This window comes from Neovison vison, chromosome 3 (genome assembly GCF_020171115.1).
Source record: "Neovison vison isolate M4711 chromosome 3, ASM_NN_V1, whole genome shotgun sequence".
In the NCBI taxonomy this organism is placed as follows: domain Eukaryota; kingdom Metazoa; phylum Chordata; class Mammalia; order Carnivora; family Mustelidae; genus Neogale; species Neogale vison.
Window position 1 is genome coordinate 147,147,084 of NC_058093.1, and position 19,965 is coordinate 147,167,048.

At 39.1% G+C, this 19,965-nt stretch overlaps 1 protein-coding gene across 2 annotated transcripts in view; it reads right to left on the bottom strand.

Moving 5' to 3' along the window:
* Nucleotides 1-19,965, bottom strand: part of ME2 (malic enzyme 2) — a 57,782-nt gene that overhangs the window by 28,475 nt on the left and 9,342 nt on the right. For both annotated transcript variants that reach the window (XM_044242957.1, XM_044242958.1), the window contains exons 3-9: nucleotides 10,983-11,116; nucleotides 5,792-5,941; nucleotides 3,591-3,666; nucleotides 2,324-2,485; nucleotides 1,905-2,008; nucleotides 727-836; nucleotides 307-404 (exon numbers count right to left, since the gene is read on the bottom strand). In XM_044242957.1, coding sequence (XP_044098892.1) covers nucleotides 307-404; nucleotides 727-836; nucleotides 1,905-2,008; nucleotides 2,324-2,485; nucleotides 3,591-3,666; nucleotides 5,792-5,941; nucleotides 10,983-11,116 — 834 coding nt within the window. The remainder of the gene's footprint in view (nucleotides 1-306; nucleotides 405-726; nucleotides 837-1,904; nucleotides 2,009-2,323; nucleotides 2,486-3,590; nucleotides 3,667-5,791; nucleotides 5,942-10,982; nucleotides 11,117-19,965) is intronic.

Here is a 19,965-nt window from a genome sequence, read left to right on the forward strand (position 1 = left end):
AAGTAGGCAGAGAGGCGGGCAGAGAGAGGAGGAAGCAGCCTCCCTGCTGAACAGAGAGCCCGATGCGGGGCTCGATCCCACGACCCTGAGAAGATGACCCGAGCTGAAGGCAGAGGCTTCAACCCACTGAGCCACCCAGGCGCCTCTAAACATAGTATTTCTAAACATATGTTAAATTACCTACTTTACAACAGAGATCTCCTATTCACACAAGATCACAACAAAATTCGAAGCTCATTATGTCCCATTTTTCCAATTCTAAAGGAGAGTTTTAGTTTTAAATGCTCAAAGCTCACAAAAACATACCTCTCCTGCTCCAAGGAATAGGACTCTGTGATCTGAGAGTGGTTTACCTATAACTTTCTGTGCGGCGAGAAGACCCGCTAGGGCTACTGCAGCTGTCCCTGTAAGATGAATAAGGATGTTTTGTAAATGATTTATTTATTTTGGGGAGAGAGAGCGCTGGCAAACAGGGGAGGGGGCAAGGGCCGAGGGCCGAGGGAAAGAATCTCCAGAAGACTTCCCACCAAGTGCAGAGCCCATGTGGGGCTCCATCTCACAGCCCAGAGAACATGACCTGGAGTCAAGATCAAGAATCAGACGCTCAATTGACTATGCCTCCCAGGCGCCCCCCCAAATAAAGATTTTTTAAGATAACAAAAGGGCAGATTAAAAAGGTTTAAAGAAGGTGGGGATCAAAAACCCAAGGTTTTCTTTTTGCTTTACCTTGAATATCATCATTGAAGGTACAATACTTTTCTCGATATTTTCTCAAGAACCTGAATGCATTATGATTTCCAAAGTCTTCAAACTGAATAAGTGTGTTCTGTCCGTATCTAAAACAGCAAAATTCATAATGGTGGTATTGAAAATATCATTATTAAAAAGCTTTCCTGTCTAATATTCCTTATGATTCCATTTTGAAATAATGTCTCAAGTCAGTCCATTTAAGACCACCGGGCAATTTTCAAAGCCTCTGAAAACTGGAGTTGAAATGCAGAAATCTATTACTCATTCAGAAAAATTTGAGGGGGAATCTATGTGATATTAATCAGTATAAACTATTTCCAAGTGCCTACAAGGTTGCCCAGCACATAAAAGCATGAAGTAACTTCCTAAAAAGAAAGATTTTTATCCGAGTCTCATAAAGTATATATCTGATATGTGTATTCTCACCATATTAGCAGTTAAACAGCAACACAGGAAAGTATATATTAAATAAGAGGTTAAAAAGTAATTTTGTAAGAGTTCACTGGCATTCAAAAAAAGACCCCAATCACCCTGGGGAGCTGAGGTAAGGGAAGGCTTGAAAAGGAGGTAAGACTTTATTTGGGCCCTCAAAGAACAAAAAGTAAAGAGACAGGAAGAAAAACAAGGTGTATTTTGGTGACCCTGAATTTTCAACAGTCAGGCTATATATTTCAGGGTTTATGTGAGAAGATAAGAAGTTGGTTATGGTAGGTTGGGGCCAGATAAGGGAGACTCTTGAATGCAAAAGTAGGGAATGGGGCCTTTATTCTGATCAGATGCTGCAGAAGTGGAGAGAGAAGAGGATCTATGGTCAGTGAATCTGAAACATGAAAGCTGCCCAGGAGTCCCAGGAACGGTGGACGTGAGCCCTGCTGTGAGCCCTGCTGCCAAGGGCGGGGAGAGCTGAGCAGTGAGGGTCTGGCAGGAGCAGGGAGTACAGACTTCCCGCAGCAGGTCAGACGACTCAGGAGAGCAAGGCAGAATGCGAAGGGTCTCACCAGTATCAGCCACCTAAGCAGGCAGGACAGAACCCAAGCTCTCAGAAATGTATCTCCTTCCATGCATCTTTATCAGAGATCAAGAAAAAACTGTGGTTCCTTTTTTTTTAATTAATTAAAGATGCTTTCATTTATTCCAACTTAACAAAAAAATACCTGTCAGTTATGGCTTTCATAAACTCATCAATCAGGTCATCATAACGTTGTGATCGATCTCTTTTCTGATATAAGCCCATGTAAAATGGATCTTTTAAGAGTGCCTATAACATAGACCAAACGCAAAAATAAAATCATTTTGTTACACAACCAGCTTAAACATATTCTATAAAACAAAAACTGCAAAACAAAAAAAATTACTAAAGTAACTTTTAAAACCTTACTACATTTTTTCAAGAAACTCTTAATAGATTTAATTTACTGTTATTTGTATAAATATTAAAAGCACAGTTTAAGATAAGACTAACTTTAATCATGAAATTTTCCCATCTTATATTATCTTTGAGAGAAGTATGTTGTAAAGCTTTTGTTTTTTAAATATGGGAGGAAGATCAAAGGCAGAAAATGGTTTTACTCACTGGATTATCAGTTCCTACATCAATACACACAGGCAGGCATCTATCAGGCCGTATTCCTGCACACGCTGTATACAAACAAAGTTTTCCTACTGGAATTCCCATTCCATAGACACCCAGATCTCCAAGACCCAGAATTCTCTCTCCATCAGTCACCACAACAGCCTTAATTACAAAAAATATATATAAATTAAAAGTTGTCAAAAGTGGGGTACTAAAAAGCATTTGAAAAAAGATTCTCTTTGTGTATTTTCACTCTCACTTTTAAAAATAAAATTATTTCTTGACTAACTTCCAAAGTAAACCAACCAAGCGGATTTAAAATTCTAGGATTTCTAGAATCTAGGTGTGAAACAAAGATGAACTAGATCTGATTTCCCTTTGTCTTTGGTTTAGAAACAGAATGTTTCTGACTGGAGGCTCAGTTATGTATCTTCACAAAAACTAAACTGGGGAGAGGCAGGCACACTTCTGATAGAGAGTCACCAGAAGAGACAAACAAGGTTAGAATGGAACGATATGCTATTCCCACATAATAACCTAGGCCAAACAAGAAACACCTTAACAACAGTGGGGCGAAGAAGACCTAAAATAAAAAATATACCTATGTACAAGGTTTAAAGTTCATACTAATGGTTCAATTATCTGGCCAAATTTTTTCTAGATTATTAGAGCTCATGATTATTCATCGAAGATTATTTTGGTGAGGAAGACATGTTATAAAGGCAAGTAAGATTATTGCCTATAACAAGCACTAAAGTCTGCCAAAAGACCTTAAGTAAATCACTAAATTTTATTTTACGAAAGACAGCCACATGGACCAAGATTTATATTTATTAAATTTGAAACTCTACAGTTTTATATTTGCTTAAGGATCTAAATCCATCTGAGATTTAGAAAAAAAAAGTGTCATAAATCCTTTCACCACCCACAAAAATGAAAGTTTTTATGGCATTTTAATGTGTTTTCTCTACCTAGAATAATATTAAAAAGGAATATAGAGAAGGCAAGAAACCTTGCCTTCAACAGTATCAACAGTGACAGGTTCACCTTGTGAACTAACTCCCATTTCGTTCCCAGGGTCGAGCTCTGTACTGGGGACCCATTTTGCAATTATTACTGTCATGATCTCCTCAGAGCACTAAATCTGCATGTATGCAAGTGCAAAATAAATCAGAGCAACAATGAAAACTATTCGTGGAAATTCAGAGGCAACTTACAAAGAAGGAAAAAAAGATTATGAAGAGGAAGGTTGTGCTATTAGTAGTACCTTAACATGATTTTCTGGCCAGTTATCCACAATTGATCTAACATGACCTCTGTCTGAGATTGAAATAAATAATCCCCTGCAACAGAACAAAAACACCTTTGCATTTCACAACAGTTTTTTGTTTTCTCCTAAGTTTTGTTCATAACTGGAATATTTAGATATTTTAATAAAACATCAAGAGACAGTATCATTTCCAAGCAGATTTAGCTAAATCACACTGGATTATTTTCAAACATTTTCAGCTACTCCAAACTGTAACTGCATTGTGCACACAGTAGCTGCAACAAAGATCATTATTAAATGACATGACTGTTTTAGTCAAGAAGAAACTCGATACACCTGCAGTAAAAAGCAGTGTAAAAATAAATCACCAATGCAGGACAGCATAATAAAGCTATATAAACTACTATTAAAATTCACCAAAACTGAAAATGTGAAATTTGAAGGAGCAGGAAGGGAAAGAAGAAAAGTACAGTAACTTCACACAAAAGAGGATGTCTCTGAAGCATTAGGAAAAAGTGAAAAGTTATTTTAAACATGCTGCATATTGTTATCCAACTGAGATAAATCTAGATTTTTAAAAAGGAAGAGAGGAAGAAAGAAGGAGATGGGGTAGGGGAGAAACACAGGTTGTAGACATGTGTGTAGAAACACAGGGTTAGGTAGGGATGAAGGCCAACAGGCCCCCAGTGCCTTCAAACTGGCTCTTACACTTGACTTTCTCACTAGCGTCTCAGCTTTGGCACTGCTATTCTAACTCAAATCAGTTTGAACAGTTCCTCAGCTGTAGCTGCATAATAGAATCATCTGATGGGTTTAAAAAAAAAAAAAAAAAAAATGCCAGGGGTCCCAACCCCAGAGATTCTCATTAAACTGACCTGGAGTTGAGATCAAGATTTACTGACCATCTTCTATGCAAAAAACACAGTATCTGTGTTGTTGCCCCAAAGCCCTGCTCTTTTTGCTTCACGTCGGTTCTGAGAGCGGGGTACACATCAGAACGACACAGGAACTTTTCTGGAACACCTACACAGGGGACAGGGGCCCAGCTCCAGACTGACTGAATCAGAACTTCTACAAGTGGGGCCCAAGCATAAATATATTTTTAGGTTTTTCCTTGTTCTTTAATCTGGATTGAGAACCACTATTCTGAATGAAAAAGAAACTATAAAAGAACTAAACAGCCGGGTTAACTTAAGGAATGTTTAACACACAATAACTGATGGTAGCACACAGGCCAGAGACTGTTCTCAAAGTGTCTTCCAGGGAACACCTGCCATACTGTCACCAACCGCGTTCATTAAAATCCAGACCTCCCCATCTTTCTCTTCTTCATTAGAATCTTAGGAATGGGAAGGACAGGAAGGTTGGCTCGGATCAGCATTTTAAGTCCCATGGGTGTTTTGTACACACATTAACATCGGAAAGCCACGAGGCTGGATGAGGGGAGACTGAAGATCGATGCTATCATGCATTGCCTGAATGTCTCCACCATTTGCATCAATATCTAAGCAGGACGTGGGAAAGGGGTGAGGACTGTTGAAAATGCTAATAGGTTAGAGGAACACGACAAGAAAACACAAACTAATTGTAAAATTTACAAAGAACAGTTCCCATCAGTTCTTCATCTGACCTTCTCTGCTGCTCTTTAACAGGCACTAGCATCCCTATTTTACGAGAAAACAGATTCAGAGGGAGAAAGTAACTTATGGAAAGACTTAAGTAGATGCCCATTCCCCTACTCGTTCTGTTTAAAATATTGAGGAACTAGAACTATTTGATATTAAAATTTGGAGAAGCTCATAAAAAAGAACAAACAATAGAAATTAAAGCCAACAAAAAAATGAGAATCTTTAAATTTGGGCAGATTGTCAAACTGTTATTAATGATAATTCTGGAGAACCTGCCACCAAAATCAAGAGCAACCCCCCCTTTTTTGTACAGAAATACATGGTTCTTCTACTAATCATAATAACTTGCAGAAGGTTAGGAATGAACGTTGCCAATTCTACTACAACAAGATATGAACATGCTGGGTTTTTATTAACCCCTTCTTGTCCAAATTAAGCTCTGATGAGGAGGGAACGGTGAATGACATAAGACGGCAATATATAAAAGAGAAATGTAAGAGCTGTTAGGGAGTGCCATTCTTCCCATATAATGATCATTTACAAATTTATGTCTTTAAAAATAAGCCTTACTTAGGTCTCCTAAAGATGTGTCCATATTGGGAGCAGGCAAGACCCACTGTTGGTGTGTATACAATTGGCATCAGACTTTCAATATCATCTTGCAGAATTCTATAAAACAACTTCTCATTTCTTTCTTGTATTCCCATTATATAGATGTATCTGAAATTAAGCACAGTAAATAATGTCTACATCAGTCAGCATTTACACTCAAAGTTTTGGCTTTTAGAATAAGAAGTTATATGTAAACATCTAAAACAGGACTCCCCTCCCTACCAGAAAACAAAACTCTAAATTATCATTATTTGACACCAAGGACAAAAATTAACAAAAATAAAAATGTACTTAAATGGTGGATGATGATAACGAAGAAGAGGGGAAGAAGGAGAACAGCAGAAACAGCAGCTAACATTCACCGAGCCCTCACTGTGAGGCAGGCTCTATACCAGGCACCAGAAATGCAAAGACCACCATGACAACACCCTACTCTTAAGAAAATAACCTTTGGGCGCCTGGTTGGCTCAGCTGGTTAAGCGACTGCCTTCGGCTCAGGTCATGATCCTGGGGTCCTGGGATCGAGTCCCACATCGGGCTGTCCCTGCTGCGGGGAGCCTGCTTTTCCTCTCCCTCTGCCTGCTTGTGCATGCTCTCTCTCTCTCTCTCTTCCTGTCAAATAAGTAAATACAATCTTAAAAAAAAAAAAAAAAAGAAAAGAACTTTCAAGGTTATTGACATCGAAATATGGAAGCAAAATAAAGTGGCATTCATTCAAATATTTACTAAATACTATGTGCCAGGCACTACTTTGGGCTCCCAGGTTGTAAGAAGTGACCCCTGTCCTTGTGGAGTCAGAATCCAGTAGGTTTAAGGCATTAGAGGGTCTATACAGAGTGCAGAGGTATCACAAAGGCAATGGTCAATTAGCACACATATATAAATAATGCCTTTTCAAGAATAAAGTTTAGAAAACTGGGAAATGTTCACTCGAAAAAACCAGTGACTGGGCACCTGGCTGGCTCAGTCAGAGAAGTGTGTGACTCTTGATCTGGGGGGTGTAAGTATGATGTTGGGTAGAGAGATAACGAAAATAAATAAATAAATAAAATAAATCAACTTAAAAAAAATAAAAAGTTGTAAGGGGCACCTGGGTGGCTCAGTCTGCTAAGTGCCTGCCTTCAGCTCAGGTCACGATCCCAGGGTCCTGGGATCGAGTTCCACATCGGGCTCCCTGCTCAGTGGGAAGCCTTCTCCTCCCACTGCCTGCCACTCCCCCTGCTTCTGCTCATGCAGTCTCTCTCTGACAAATAAATAAAGTCTTTTAAAAAATAAATGAAAATCCGTAGATGATTCTCCTACTAAAAAATAAAGAAAAAGAAAAAAAGCAACCAATCACCTTGAATTAAATATGTGTAAAATAGACTTATTACTTTTTACTCAAACTTGTCTGTCTTCCTGTTATCATCTGACCGAATTGGAACCTGAGATCCCATTCCTGATTTCTTGCTTGCCCACTCTGTCTTACCCTAGTCTAATAAATCAACAAGACCTACAGTGTCCATCAGCTAAATAGTTTTCAAATATATCTATATCCCCCTTCTACCCTCACCCTGTCCAAGCCAGCATCATTTCTCATCTGGGCTACCTCAAGAACTTTCTTTCTTTTTTTTTCTTTAGAGGTGGAGGCAAAGGGAGGAGAGAGGATCTTCAGCAGGCTCCACGCCAGCACGGAGCCCAACTCAGGGCTTAATTTCACAACCCTGAGATCATGATCCAAGGTGAAATCAAGAGTCGGACACTTTACTGACTGAGCCATGTAGGTGCCCCACCTCAAGAACTTTCTAACTAGTTTTTATACACACAATTTTGCCCCCCAACTCGAATTTATTCTTCTCTTAAAAAAGTAACTCTAGCCATTTCTATTCTCCTTGAATGTCTTCCAAACACCCATTAAATAGGCTTATGCTTCTAAAATAGTTACCAAGATCTCTGCCTACTTCCTAGCTTCATCCTCCTACTGAACTTAACATCAGTTTCTCAAACGCCCCACATCTCTTACCTTGGTGTCGCTGTACACAAGACACCCTTTGCCTGGCTCACCCTCTACCCATGCACAGTCCCATACCTACACTCCCTGAATGCAACACAGGTGGCATGCTCTCCCTTTCTGCCCGTTTCCGTCCCCCACCACACATATATACACAGATTTTCCTGTTTTCAGGTCCCTCAACACCCTAGTCCTATTTCTGCAATTCTCAGTCCACTTTCTGACTTTGTCTTTCCCCCAGCCTGGATGAGATTATGAGCTAGGGACTATTGCCTTATATAAATCTATTATTTCCAGTAACTACCAAAGTAAGTGCAATGTAAGTGGTGTGCAAATATTTGGCGAATAAATAGGGAGAAGTGATTCCATTCATAAAAGGATAATATTTTCTACGTAGCTAGTGCAGGCAGAAATAAGACCAGTAAGTAGCAAAGGGAAGGAGATGGCTCCTCAGGCTAGGGAAGAAAACAAACAATGACGATGGACTAGCTTTAGGAAACAGCAGAGACGTCAAGAACAGATGACTTATCAGGCACATGTGATTCACTTTTCACCTTCCTTTCACTTTGGTCACTCCTCTGAATGCTTCCCACTGGATCTTGTCCTCACTGAGAACTGTTACAGCTCAGAAATCCTGAACGCCACGGATGCAGTCCTCTGATCACAACCCTCCCCTCTTTAGCTAGCTCTACGATGCCGTGCCTCACAGTTCTGATGGAGAGCCCTGGCTCCTGGATCGCTTCATTTTCTCCCGTTCTATTAGGCTCCCTGCTAGCATCTTTCCCCACTCTGGCTCCACGATCAAGCCTCTCACCCTCAACAAACCCTGACCATTGTGGAACACCCCCGCACCTTTATCACGGCACTACCCTGCCACGAAATTTTCCAGCCATGAACTCCCTGAAGGCAAGGGCTGGAATTTCTCATTTCTGTAGTCCTAGAGCTTAAAACAAAGCCTGGCACATAGGAGCCCTGAATGAATATTAGCTGAATGAGTTAATGTAGCATTGTTGCCAGCCCAGCAAACCCAAAACCTGAACTACCATTACATTTCATCTTTTCTGAGGAAAAAATAACATTGCTGGGCAGGGTAGCATCAATAAAAATAAGATTATGCTATTAGGCCTTCTGGGCCTACCCAGGCCTTTAATCTGTCCTTGTTCAGCTTCACTTTTGGCTAAATGGCTATTCTAAACATTTATCACTGTCCTCACCAATTCTGTTTAATCTTGACCCTTACAAATCTTAGCCAAGACCTTCATATTCTACATCATAGAAAATCCAGGTCATCAGGTGGGATGGGATCTCACAGGCTCTGCCACACCACCTGCAGGGTTTACCCCTTCCTGTGCCTGTATTTTATCTTTGCTCTTGCCTCAGAGAATGGGCTTTTCTTTTTTCTTGTTCAAGGCCAGCCTCTTCCTCTGCACTTGACCCTACGCCCTCTATCTTTGCCTTTGACCCTATGAGCTCTACTTTGCACTTGTCCCTCTGTCCCGTTCCATTCTCTGGGATCTTGTTCTATCAGTTACCCTTTCTTCTGGGCTCATTCCTCACAACGTGAGCACCTTAAACCTCCTTCTGGCCTGAAATATACATCCCCAAATACAGTCCCCAAGCAGGACTAGAAACCCAAGTCTTGCTTTACTTAGTGCTCAGTGTCCTTCCTATCCCCTTATCTAACTTCTTGAAACAGTCTGGATTTCCTTTTGTCTCAATCATTTCTCAGTCTACTGTTCTCTTCCTTTTGCCCCATCATATCAAAGAAACTACTCTTACTTTTCATCAAAAAATAATCTCCTGTACTTAAACAAACCCAAAAGATATATTTTTCAAAGATTTTATTTATTTATCTAACAGAGAGAGAGAGAGAGAGGGAAAATAAGCAGGGGTGGTGGGAGAGGGAGAAGCAGGCTCCCCACTGAGCAGGGAACCATTGCAGGGGGCTCAATCCCAGGACCCTGGGGTCATGACCCAAGCGGAAGGCAGACACCTAACAACTGAGCCACCCAGGTGCTGACCCCCAAAAGATTTTTAGGATTTTATTTATTTATTTGACAGAGAGAGAGATCACAAGTAGGCAGAGAGGCAGGCAGAGAGAGAGGGGGAAGCAGGCTTCCCACTGAGCATAGAGCCCAATGTGGGACTTGATCCCAGGACCCTGAGATCATGACCTGAGCTGAAGGCAGCGGCTTAACCCACTGAGGCACCCAGGCATTCCCCAAAAGATATTTTAAATTCTGCCTTCAGACTGGTCTCTCTACACAGAATACCCTGCCCTTCTTTCTCATGTTACCTATCTCTTATAACATACTGTTTAAAACTCAGCTCAAACATCACTTCTCTAGGAAGCTTTAATGTACTCTTTAAACTTGGTTAGTTACTCTTTAAGTTCAGAATATCCTCTGCATGTACCTTTTCTCTGCTGCACACTGCAGTACAGGGTATGATGATGATCACAGTATAACTACTGATGAACTCCTAGAATGCAGGGCTGTGTGCTATGGGGTGGCATACACTCTGTTTCACCTGGGACAGTTTCAGTTACTTCTCTTTTTCACTCCCCTGGATTGGATGACATATTAACTGATCACCTATCTTTTAACTTACTTTACAACCTCAGTGACTAGTATAGTGACACACACAAAGTAGAGGATTAATAAAAGTTGTTGAAGAGAAAGGGTACAAATCAGATGACAGCTTTTGCTTCTAATATTCCAATCAAGGCTGAAATGTTCTGTGATTTTAGGCTTAAAAAAATAGATTTCTGAGGTGCCTGGGTGGCTCGCTGAGTTAAGCCTCTGTCTTTGGCTCAGGTCATGATTTCAGGGTCCTGGGATTGAGCCCTTGAATGGAGGGTGGGGGGGGGGTCTCTGCTCAGCAGGGAGCCTGCTCCCTGCCCCCCCACCCCCCGCCTCTCTGCCTACTTGTGATTTCTGTCAAATAAATAAATAAATAGATTTCTGCTAAATTTTACAATAGTGAACACAAATATTCAGTGAAATAAAGGAAACATAATCATTATAAAAATAATAGTCAACTGCCTAAAACACAAACTTCATTATAAGACTGCATATTTCTTATACACAATAACCATAATGTTCCCAATTTTACTGATCAGAGCATCAATAGAGAACTAAACATTTAATTGATTCTTACTTTTCCAAAGGGCCATTCAATTTTTTTAAGTTTCTATGAAATCGTAAAGCTTGAATATCTTGTGTCTCTATTTTGGGAGGTAGAAGTCCTTGAAGACCAAGCATTTGTCGTTCTTGTAATGTAAATGCCATTCCCTAAAAAGGAGAAAAGGATGAAAAATTATTGCTTAATGAGGTTGCAAGAGTGCTATCCTACAAAATGTAATTTAAATGTAAAAAAATCAGTATGATATCATTTTGCCCACACTGTCAAAAACCTGTAGGACTGGTCATGTCTAATAATGGTAGGGGTGTAGTAAAAGAGTTACTCTTTCATATCATTGCTGGAAATGTAAACAGGTTTAAGTTTTTTAAAAGACACCTTAAAAATATTTTAAAAATCTAATGCACATACACTATATCTAGACAGCCTTCTTAGAGAAATATTCATACATAAAATAAAGACAAGTATACAAAAAGACTATAGTACTGTTTCTAGTTTTCTTGACTATTACAAACTAACTAAAAGCCCATTAATTATGGAACGGTTAAGGAACCTATGGTATTTCCATACCATGAAATACCATACACTTAAACACAGATCTCCAGTTATGTACAATTACCTCCCAGACATATAGTTAAGGAAAAAAAGCAAGTTGCAAATCAAACACACTCACTGTTGACTGTGATGTTCAGAAAACCCACATAAAGTACATATACACAGACACGTCCATATGTTAGAAATGAAATTAACAGAATACAGCTTGAAAGAACATAGTCCAAACTGATGATAGAGTTACCCTCACTAGAAAGAGAGGCTGAGTTAAAGAGGGCAAAGGAAGCAATGGTACTTAGGAAGAAATTCATAAGAAAATTCATAAGAAAATCTATGTCATAAGAAAATCTTTTCCAATTTCTGATATTCAGTTGTGTGTTAAATTCTTTTCATCGAAGTGATGTCAGTGAAAATGCCAGAGTAAGGATTTCCCAAATCTTTTCCTCTATAAAAACGATGAGAACATTGGCCAAATGATCAGAATAAACTTCTTTGGAATTCTGGAAACTAATCAAAGGCTTCAGCAATCAGGGAACATTTTACTCAAGAAAAATAGCTGAGTTCTCATAAGAACAGCAAGCTTCTTGACATTTTTATTTGCCTTATTCCTATGCTTCCCTTCCCAGCTCCACAGTAGCCTAGAAAACAGCAACCATTATGAAACAATAAGCTTTGAAAAACAGAGCCTGGCAGCTACTAAAGAGAGGTTGGAGATAATTCTACAGTCCCATACTCAGGAAATTTGTCATTATTTGGCCTGTCTGGTGGTTTAGTGGACGACCCCATTTGCAAGGCTTTATTAAATATGATCTAGAGTTCACCCAGTGTGAACAGGTTTTTCTCCAGAAGAGCTTGTTGAAAACAATCGGAAGTAATTATTTAACATGGCAGCTGCCTAAGGCAGTAGATAACAGCTGAGGCAAACAATAGGCTAACCAAAAAGCTGAAAAGGAAAAGCAGAGGAACAAAATGTCCACAGGGTGGGTGGGAATTTGAAAAGCTTCAAATATTCCCAAGAATCTAGATGATCACTGGGAGCTATAGGCAATCCAGGAAAGACTTGGGAAGGCCCTTCGCTCCCACCTCTGGCTAATCTTGAGGCTCTGTGTAAGCAGGAGGTGAAGGCTGATGTGTAGTTGTAAACTGCCTAAGTACGAAAGGCACGCCCCAAAATGTACACATTGCCCTTAGGTATTTAAGTCTCTGTCTAATTACTAGTTGATGACTAAGCCAACAAAGCAGACTTTAGTGGGCATATCAAAACAAGACGAAGATTTTAAATAGTTCAAGTATACTTTACACACCTTAAAAGCATTAGTTCAGAAATGTCACTAAATAGACAATAGCAATACAAGAAACCCTTGGAGGAATATCTGGTTTCCAGAGAAGTCACATTATTGAGTATGTCCAGTTTTCAACAAAAAATTGTAAAACATGCAAAAAGACAAAGTCTGGCTCAGAATCATGAAAAAGAGTAGTTAGTTAATAGAAACTGTCCCTAAGGAAGCTCAAACACTATACTAACTAAAGACTTCAGTGATTTTGAATATATTCAAAGACCTAAAGGATACCACATCTAAAGAACTAAAGGAAAGTACAAGAATGATATCCCACTAACTACAGAATATCAATGAAGAGATACAAAAAAAGAACCAAATATAGAAATTCTGGAATTCAAAGTACAATAACTGAAACAAAAAGATTCAGAGGGATTAAACAGCAGATTTGAGCAGGTGGAAGAAAGGATCGGCAAACATAAAGAAAAATCAATTGAGATAATCCAGTCTGAGAAGAGAGAAAAAGCAATGAGTAAATATGAACAGAGCTTCAGAGACCTGTGGGACACCATCAAGTGTGCCAACTTGTGTGTAATAGAAGTCCCAGAAGGCAAGAAGAGAAAAGGACAAAAGAATATTTGAAGAACTAATGCCCAAAAGCTTCTCAAATTTGGTGAGAAACATCACCCCTAGAAGAAACACACATCCTAGAAACTCAACAGCTCCAATCAGGGAAAAAACTCAAAGAGATCTACATCTAGAAATATCATGTTCAAACTGTTAAAAGCCAAAAGAACAAACTTGAAGGCAGGGAGAAGTCACTCAACATGCACAGGTGAACTTCAAAAAGAAGAGCAGCTAAATTATTTCTTTTTTTTGTTTTAATTAATTTTTTTTTCAGCATAACAGTATTCATTGTTTTTGCACCACACCCAGTGCTCCATGCAATCCGTGCCCTCTCTAATACCAACCACCTGGTACCCCAACCTCCCACCCCCCGCCCCTTCAAAACCCTCAGATTGTTTTTCAGAGTCCATAGTCTCTCATGGTTCACCTCCCCTTCCAATTTCCTTCAACTCCCTTCTCCTTTCTATCTCCCCTTGTCCTCCATGCTATTTGTTATGCTCCACAAATTTCTTAACATAAACCACAGAGGCCATAACACAGTAGGATGACATATTAAAAGTGCTGAACGGAAAAAAAAAAAGCTGTCAACCAAGAATTTCTAAATCCTTACAAAATTATCTAAAAACAAAGAAGAAATTTAGATGTTTTCAAATAAAGATAGAGTACTCATTGTTGGCAGGCCTGTTTCACAAGGAATATCAAAGGGAGTCCTTTAGGGTGAAAGAAAGACACTGGAGAGTAACTCAAATCTACACAAAGAAATAAAGAACACAGGTAAGATCACCATATAGGTAAATATAAAAGTCAGTATGAATGTATTTTTTTGTTTGTTTGTTTGTAGCGCTTGGTCTCTCCTACCTGACTTAAAAGACAACTGCATAAAAAAATAATTATAAATCTGTACTGATGATCAAACAATGTACAAACATGTAATTTTTATGTCAAAGCAGACTAAAGGAAAGGATGGAACTATACAAGAATGGTTTTTATGTACTATTAAAATTAAGTTGGAATCAGTCTGAATTAAATTGTTATGAAAATGGTAATTATCGGGACGCCTGGGTGGCGCAGTTGGTTAAACGACTGCCTCCGGCTCAGGGCGTGATCCTGGAGTCCCAGGATCGAGTCCCACATCAGGCTCCCAGCTCCATGGGGAGTCTGCTTCTCCCTCTGACCTTCTCCTCGCTCATGCTCTCTCTCACTGTCTCTCTCTCTCAAATAAATAAAATAAAATCTTAAAAAAAAAAAAAAAAAAAAAAAAAAGAAAATGGTAATTATCATCCCCAGAGCAAACCACTAAGACAATAATTCAGAAAAAGGCAGTAGAAGAAATGACAAGGGAATTAAAATGGTATACTAGAAAATATGGTTTAACAGAAAGGAAGGGAACAATGGAGAAATAGAGGAACAAAAAAAGATAAGACATTTAGAAAACCAACAGCAAAATGACAGACATAACTTATATCTTATCAACCACTATATAATGTAAATGGATAAAAATCTACAATAATAAGGCATGGATTGGGGCACCTGGGTGGCTCAGAGGGTTAAGTCTCTACCTTTGGCTCAGGTCATGGTCTCGGGGTCCTGAGATCGAGCCCCGCATTGGGCTCTCTGCTCAGCAGGGAGCCTGCTTCCCCTCTCTCTGCCTCTCTTCCTACTTGTGATCTCTCTCTCTGTGTCAAATAAATAAATAAAATCTTTAAAAAAAAAAAAGGTATGGATTGGCAAGATGGAGAACACAATCCAATTTTATGCTGTCTACAGGAGACAGAGTTTGATTCAAAACACAATTAGGTAGAAAGTAAAAGGATGGAAAAAGATACACCATGTAAATAGTAACCCAAAGAGAGCTGGAATGGCTAAATTAATAACAAACAAAATGATTGTGAAATACACATTGTTCATAGAGAAGGACATTCTATAATGATAAAAAGGTCAATCTATTAAAAAGATGTAACAATTATAAACATATATGCATCTGTGAAAAAAGCCCAGAATACATGAAACAAAAACTGACAGAAATCGAGGAAGAAAGACAAGTTGGAGACTTCTATACCTCATTTCCACTGGAGAAAATAATAACACAGAAAATCAAAAGGAAACAGAAGACCTGAGCAACACTATAAAGCGACTAAACCTGACAGACTCGTATGGCACATTTCATGCAAGAGCAGCAGGAAACGCATCCTTCAAACCGAGTGTCCATGGAATTAAGCATAAAACAGAATCTTAAACCATAAAACAAGTCTCAATAAATTTAAAAGGATTTAAATCCAAATATGATCTCCTACCATAATGCAATGAGATTAAAAATCAGTAATAGAAGGAAATTTGGGGAATTCACAAATATGTGGGTTTCAAACAACACACTCCAAAATGACCAACTGACCAAAAAAGAAATCACAAAGGAAATTAAAGATACTTGGAGATGAATTAAAACACACATACCAAAACTTATGGGGATGCAGTGAAAGCAATGCCTACAGGGAAATTCATAGGTATAAATGCCCACACTAAAAAGGTTGAAAGATCTCGAATCAATAATCTAAGAAACTACCAGGGGAGGGCACCTGGTCGGCTTAGTCAGTTAAGTGTCTGCCTTCAGCTCAGGTCATTATCCTGGAGTCCCAGGAACGAGTCCGACATTGAGCCCCCTGCTCAGCAGGGAGTCTGCTTCTCCCTCTGCCCTTCACCTTGCTCATGCTCTCTCTTTCTCTCTCTTTCAAAATAAATAAACAAAAATCTTAAAAAAAAAATGGAAGAAAGAAAAGAAACTAACAGGGAAGAGAAAGAGCAAACTAAACCTGAAGTAAAAAGGAAGGAAATACAAAAGATCAGAGTGAAAATAAATGAAATAGATAAAAGAAAAAAAAACAACTTGAAAAATAAATCAGTGAACCCAAAAGTTGGTTCTTTGAAAGGATGTACAAAATTGACAAACCTTTAGCTATACTGGAAAAAGGAGAAATGGAGAAGACTGAAATCTCTAAATCTTTGCAACTCATGTTTCTCGTTCTAAGATTTCACCTACGGCTGGGATATATAAAAGAAGTAAAACCCAAACTTTCACCCTTACTTCCTTTTCCCACTCTAGTACAAGACTATAGTGGAAAAGCTAAACTTTATTTATTTTTTGTAATTAAATTACCCATTTATTTAAGTAAGCTCAGCACCCAATGCAGGGCATGAACTCATGACCCTGAGATCAAGAGTCACTTGGTAAGCCAGCCAGGTGCCCCTAAAATTTAGATTTAAATGAACTAATTATTTCACTTAAAGGTGACTTACCTACCCTACCGCCAAAGGTAAATGACTTGGCTACACAAGGTGTCACTGCCTATCTCCTATTGAGGTTCAAGGGACACTCAAAAGTTAGGTTGAAGGGACACTCAAAAGTGTATATTTGGGGGCACCTGGGTGGCTCAGTGGGTTAAGCCCTGCCTTCGGCTCAGGTCATGATCTCAGGGTCCTGGGATCGAGTCCCGCATGGGGCTCTCTGCTCAGCGGGGAGCCTGCTTCCCTCTCTCTCTCTCTGCCTGCCTCTCCATCTACTTGTGATTTCTCTCTGTCAAATAAATAAATAAAATCTTCAAAAAAAAAAAAGTGTATATTTGGGGTACCTGGGTAGCTCAGTCAGTCGGGTATGCAACTCTTTAGATTTTATTTATTTCTCTATTGAGAGAGAGAGTGAATGAGCAGTGGGAGGGACAGGAGAGAGAGAATCTCAAGCAGACTCCAAGCTGAGTACAGAACCCAACGTGTGGCTTCACCTCATGACCCTGAGGATCATGACGTGAGCCGAAATCCAGAGTCAGATGCTTAACAAACTGAGCCTCTCAAGAGCCCCAAGTGTCCAACTCTTGATCTCAGCTTGGGTCTTGATCTCCGAGTCATGAGTTCAAGCCCCACGTTGGGTGAGGAGCCTTCCTAAAAAAAAAAAAAAAAAAGTTAAAAAAGAAAGCATTTTATTTATAATGCAGGGTAGAAATTAAAATGATTTAAAAAACACTTTTATATAGTAAGTATTTAAGTTAGTAATTGATCAAATGCTTACATTTGCTAGCCTGGTATTAACAAGTGAAGCAAGCCCACAAAGATGACATTAGCTTCAAATGAACGCCTCGATCAATTCTTTAATGGTCCATTTTCCTCCTCCTCCATCTCCCCAGGTCACCTATCTCACCATGTCTGCCCTTTTCTCATCTATGCCACAGCAATGCCCTCCCATTTAGCAGCGTGGAAGTGTGTCTTCTTTGGCTGATCCTGAAAGATCCTCTGAACTATTTTCCTCTAGAAAATATTTCTTCACATAAGCCAATATTGATAAAAACCCATTAACTAGATTTGAATATACAGGTAAACATACTGCGAAGAAAGAAAAAGCCCCTTCTGTTTGCTTCCCTTGAAGTGTAGTTAGAATAAACCGTCAGGAATTAAGAAGTCACCAAATACCTACTTACAAAACTGCTAACTAGTAACTAACGATGCATAGTGTCAAGACTGAAAACAATATTCGACAATAGCATCATGACTAACCAAATTCTAAAACATTTCCCGAGAGGAGTAACTCACACTTACATAGAATTTACAGTGCCTAAAGTAGCTTTACAATATTCCTTTTTCTCCACAACAGTTCAGATGAAGAAACTGGGATCCGGGAGGTTGTATCTACACTGCAGATCACACAGCCTGTCAGGGTCAAGCTGGGTCTCTCTTCAGTCTCTGTGAGTCCAGATCTACCTACTGGACTGGGATGCAGCCATTTATAGAAGGCTTATGACGCATCATAGAGATTATTTGTAAAATACTCTTCCCAGTAGGAAAATGGCATGTAAAATTGTATCCTATGATCTTCAAAGTAAATATACTTTTAAGGGGCTTTGGCAAAATAAAAACAGATGATCTACTCGGACAGTAGGAATGTGATCTTTCTTTCTTTTATTAGTTGTAATGTATTGTTACTTATGCAAATAAAAAAGAAAATTTTGAATTACTTTATTAGAGGTGTAGCCAGGGGAGTTAAAAACAAACAAAAACCCCCACAGAACCAAGAACCATTAAACCAGAGCTCCAGGTACAAACTGGAAAGTGCATATTCCTACAGGACAGGATGCAGAGATGAGGTTCAAAAAATTATCTAAAAAGTTTACCAAGTGAGCATGAGGGGAGAAGGGGAAATCCAACCTTCCACATGCACAGCCTTTTGAACATTTCAAAATGTATCACCTAAATGATTTAAGTGAGTAAACTGAGATCTGGAGAGGTTAAATAAAGACCCAAAGTTTCATGGCTAGTGAATTCAAATGCACACCAGAACACCTGCTTATAACCTGGCACGATGATGTCCACTCCTTTAACGTATAAGGCCTTTTTAAAAATGTCATAAAGAATTTCAAATCTATGGAAGAGAAAACAGATTTGTGGTTGCCAGGGGCTGAGAAGTTAGCGGTGGTGGTGGGGGGGCAGGGGGCTGTGACTGTGGAATGGTTTCTGGGTTTCCATTTCAGGTGATGGAGGCACCACACTGAATGTTCTTAATGTCACCAACCTGTACACTATTACCACACTGAAAAAGCCTTAAAGACATAGTAACAGGTCTGCCTTTAGTAGACAGTGATTACAGACATCTTAAAAAATCATAATCTTAAAAGAATTCAATACTGTCTAAAATTACTATTCTATTAATTCTAGCAGCAACATATTCTTTTTTTTTTTTAAGATTTTATTTGACAAACAGAAATCACAAGTAGGCAGAGAGAGAGGAGGAAGCAGGCTCCCCCACAATGCAGAGAGCCTGATGCAGGACTCGATCCCAGGACCTTGGGATCATGAGCTGAGCTGAAGGCAGAGGTTTTGATCCACTGAGCCACCCAGGCGCCCCCACAGCAACATATTCTTAAAACATTTAGCCTACGAAATTTGAAGCACAAACCTGATGTCTTTACGTCCCCAAGGATTTCATGATCCTCAAATCAGGAATTATGTTCCCTCTTAAACATGCACAACAAAAAACTCTTCCTGATGTTTAAGGGGTTTCCAAAAATTATCCTTCAGTGAGGTAACCTTACAGATGCTATCCAACCAGCGAGATCTCAGAGGCCCAGAGCATTAGATTTACTATCTTTGCAGAAGTACTGTGATGCATTTTAGACTACCCTCCTCCTTAAAATTAATTTGCCACTTAAACTACTTTATAAATTTCTCACAATTCCCTCATAGTACATGTTAAGTAGTTTCTTTAAGGATAAAAATAAAATAAGACCAACATAATTAGCAAATATATACTATACCCATGCATTGTAAAAAACATAAAATTTTGAATGGTCCCTGACCCAAAGGAACCTGAAATATAGGTAAGAAATATAAATTCATGAAAACGTAAATACCAACAATTACTTCAATGACAACTTAAGGCATGAAAGGAAGCACACAGCAAGATGTTGATTACTTGCTACATGAACAGGAAGACAAAACTGCTATAGGGCTTCAGAGAAGGAAGCCATTATTCCAGTCTATGGTGTATGAAAAGTTGCTACAGGAGA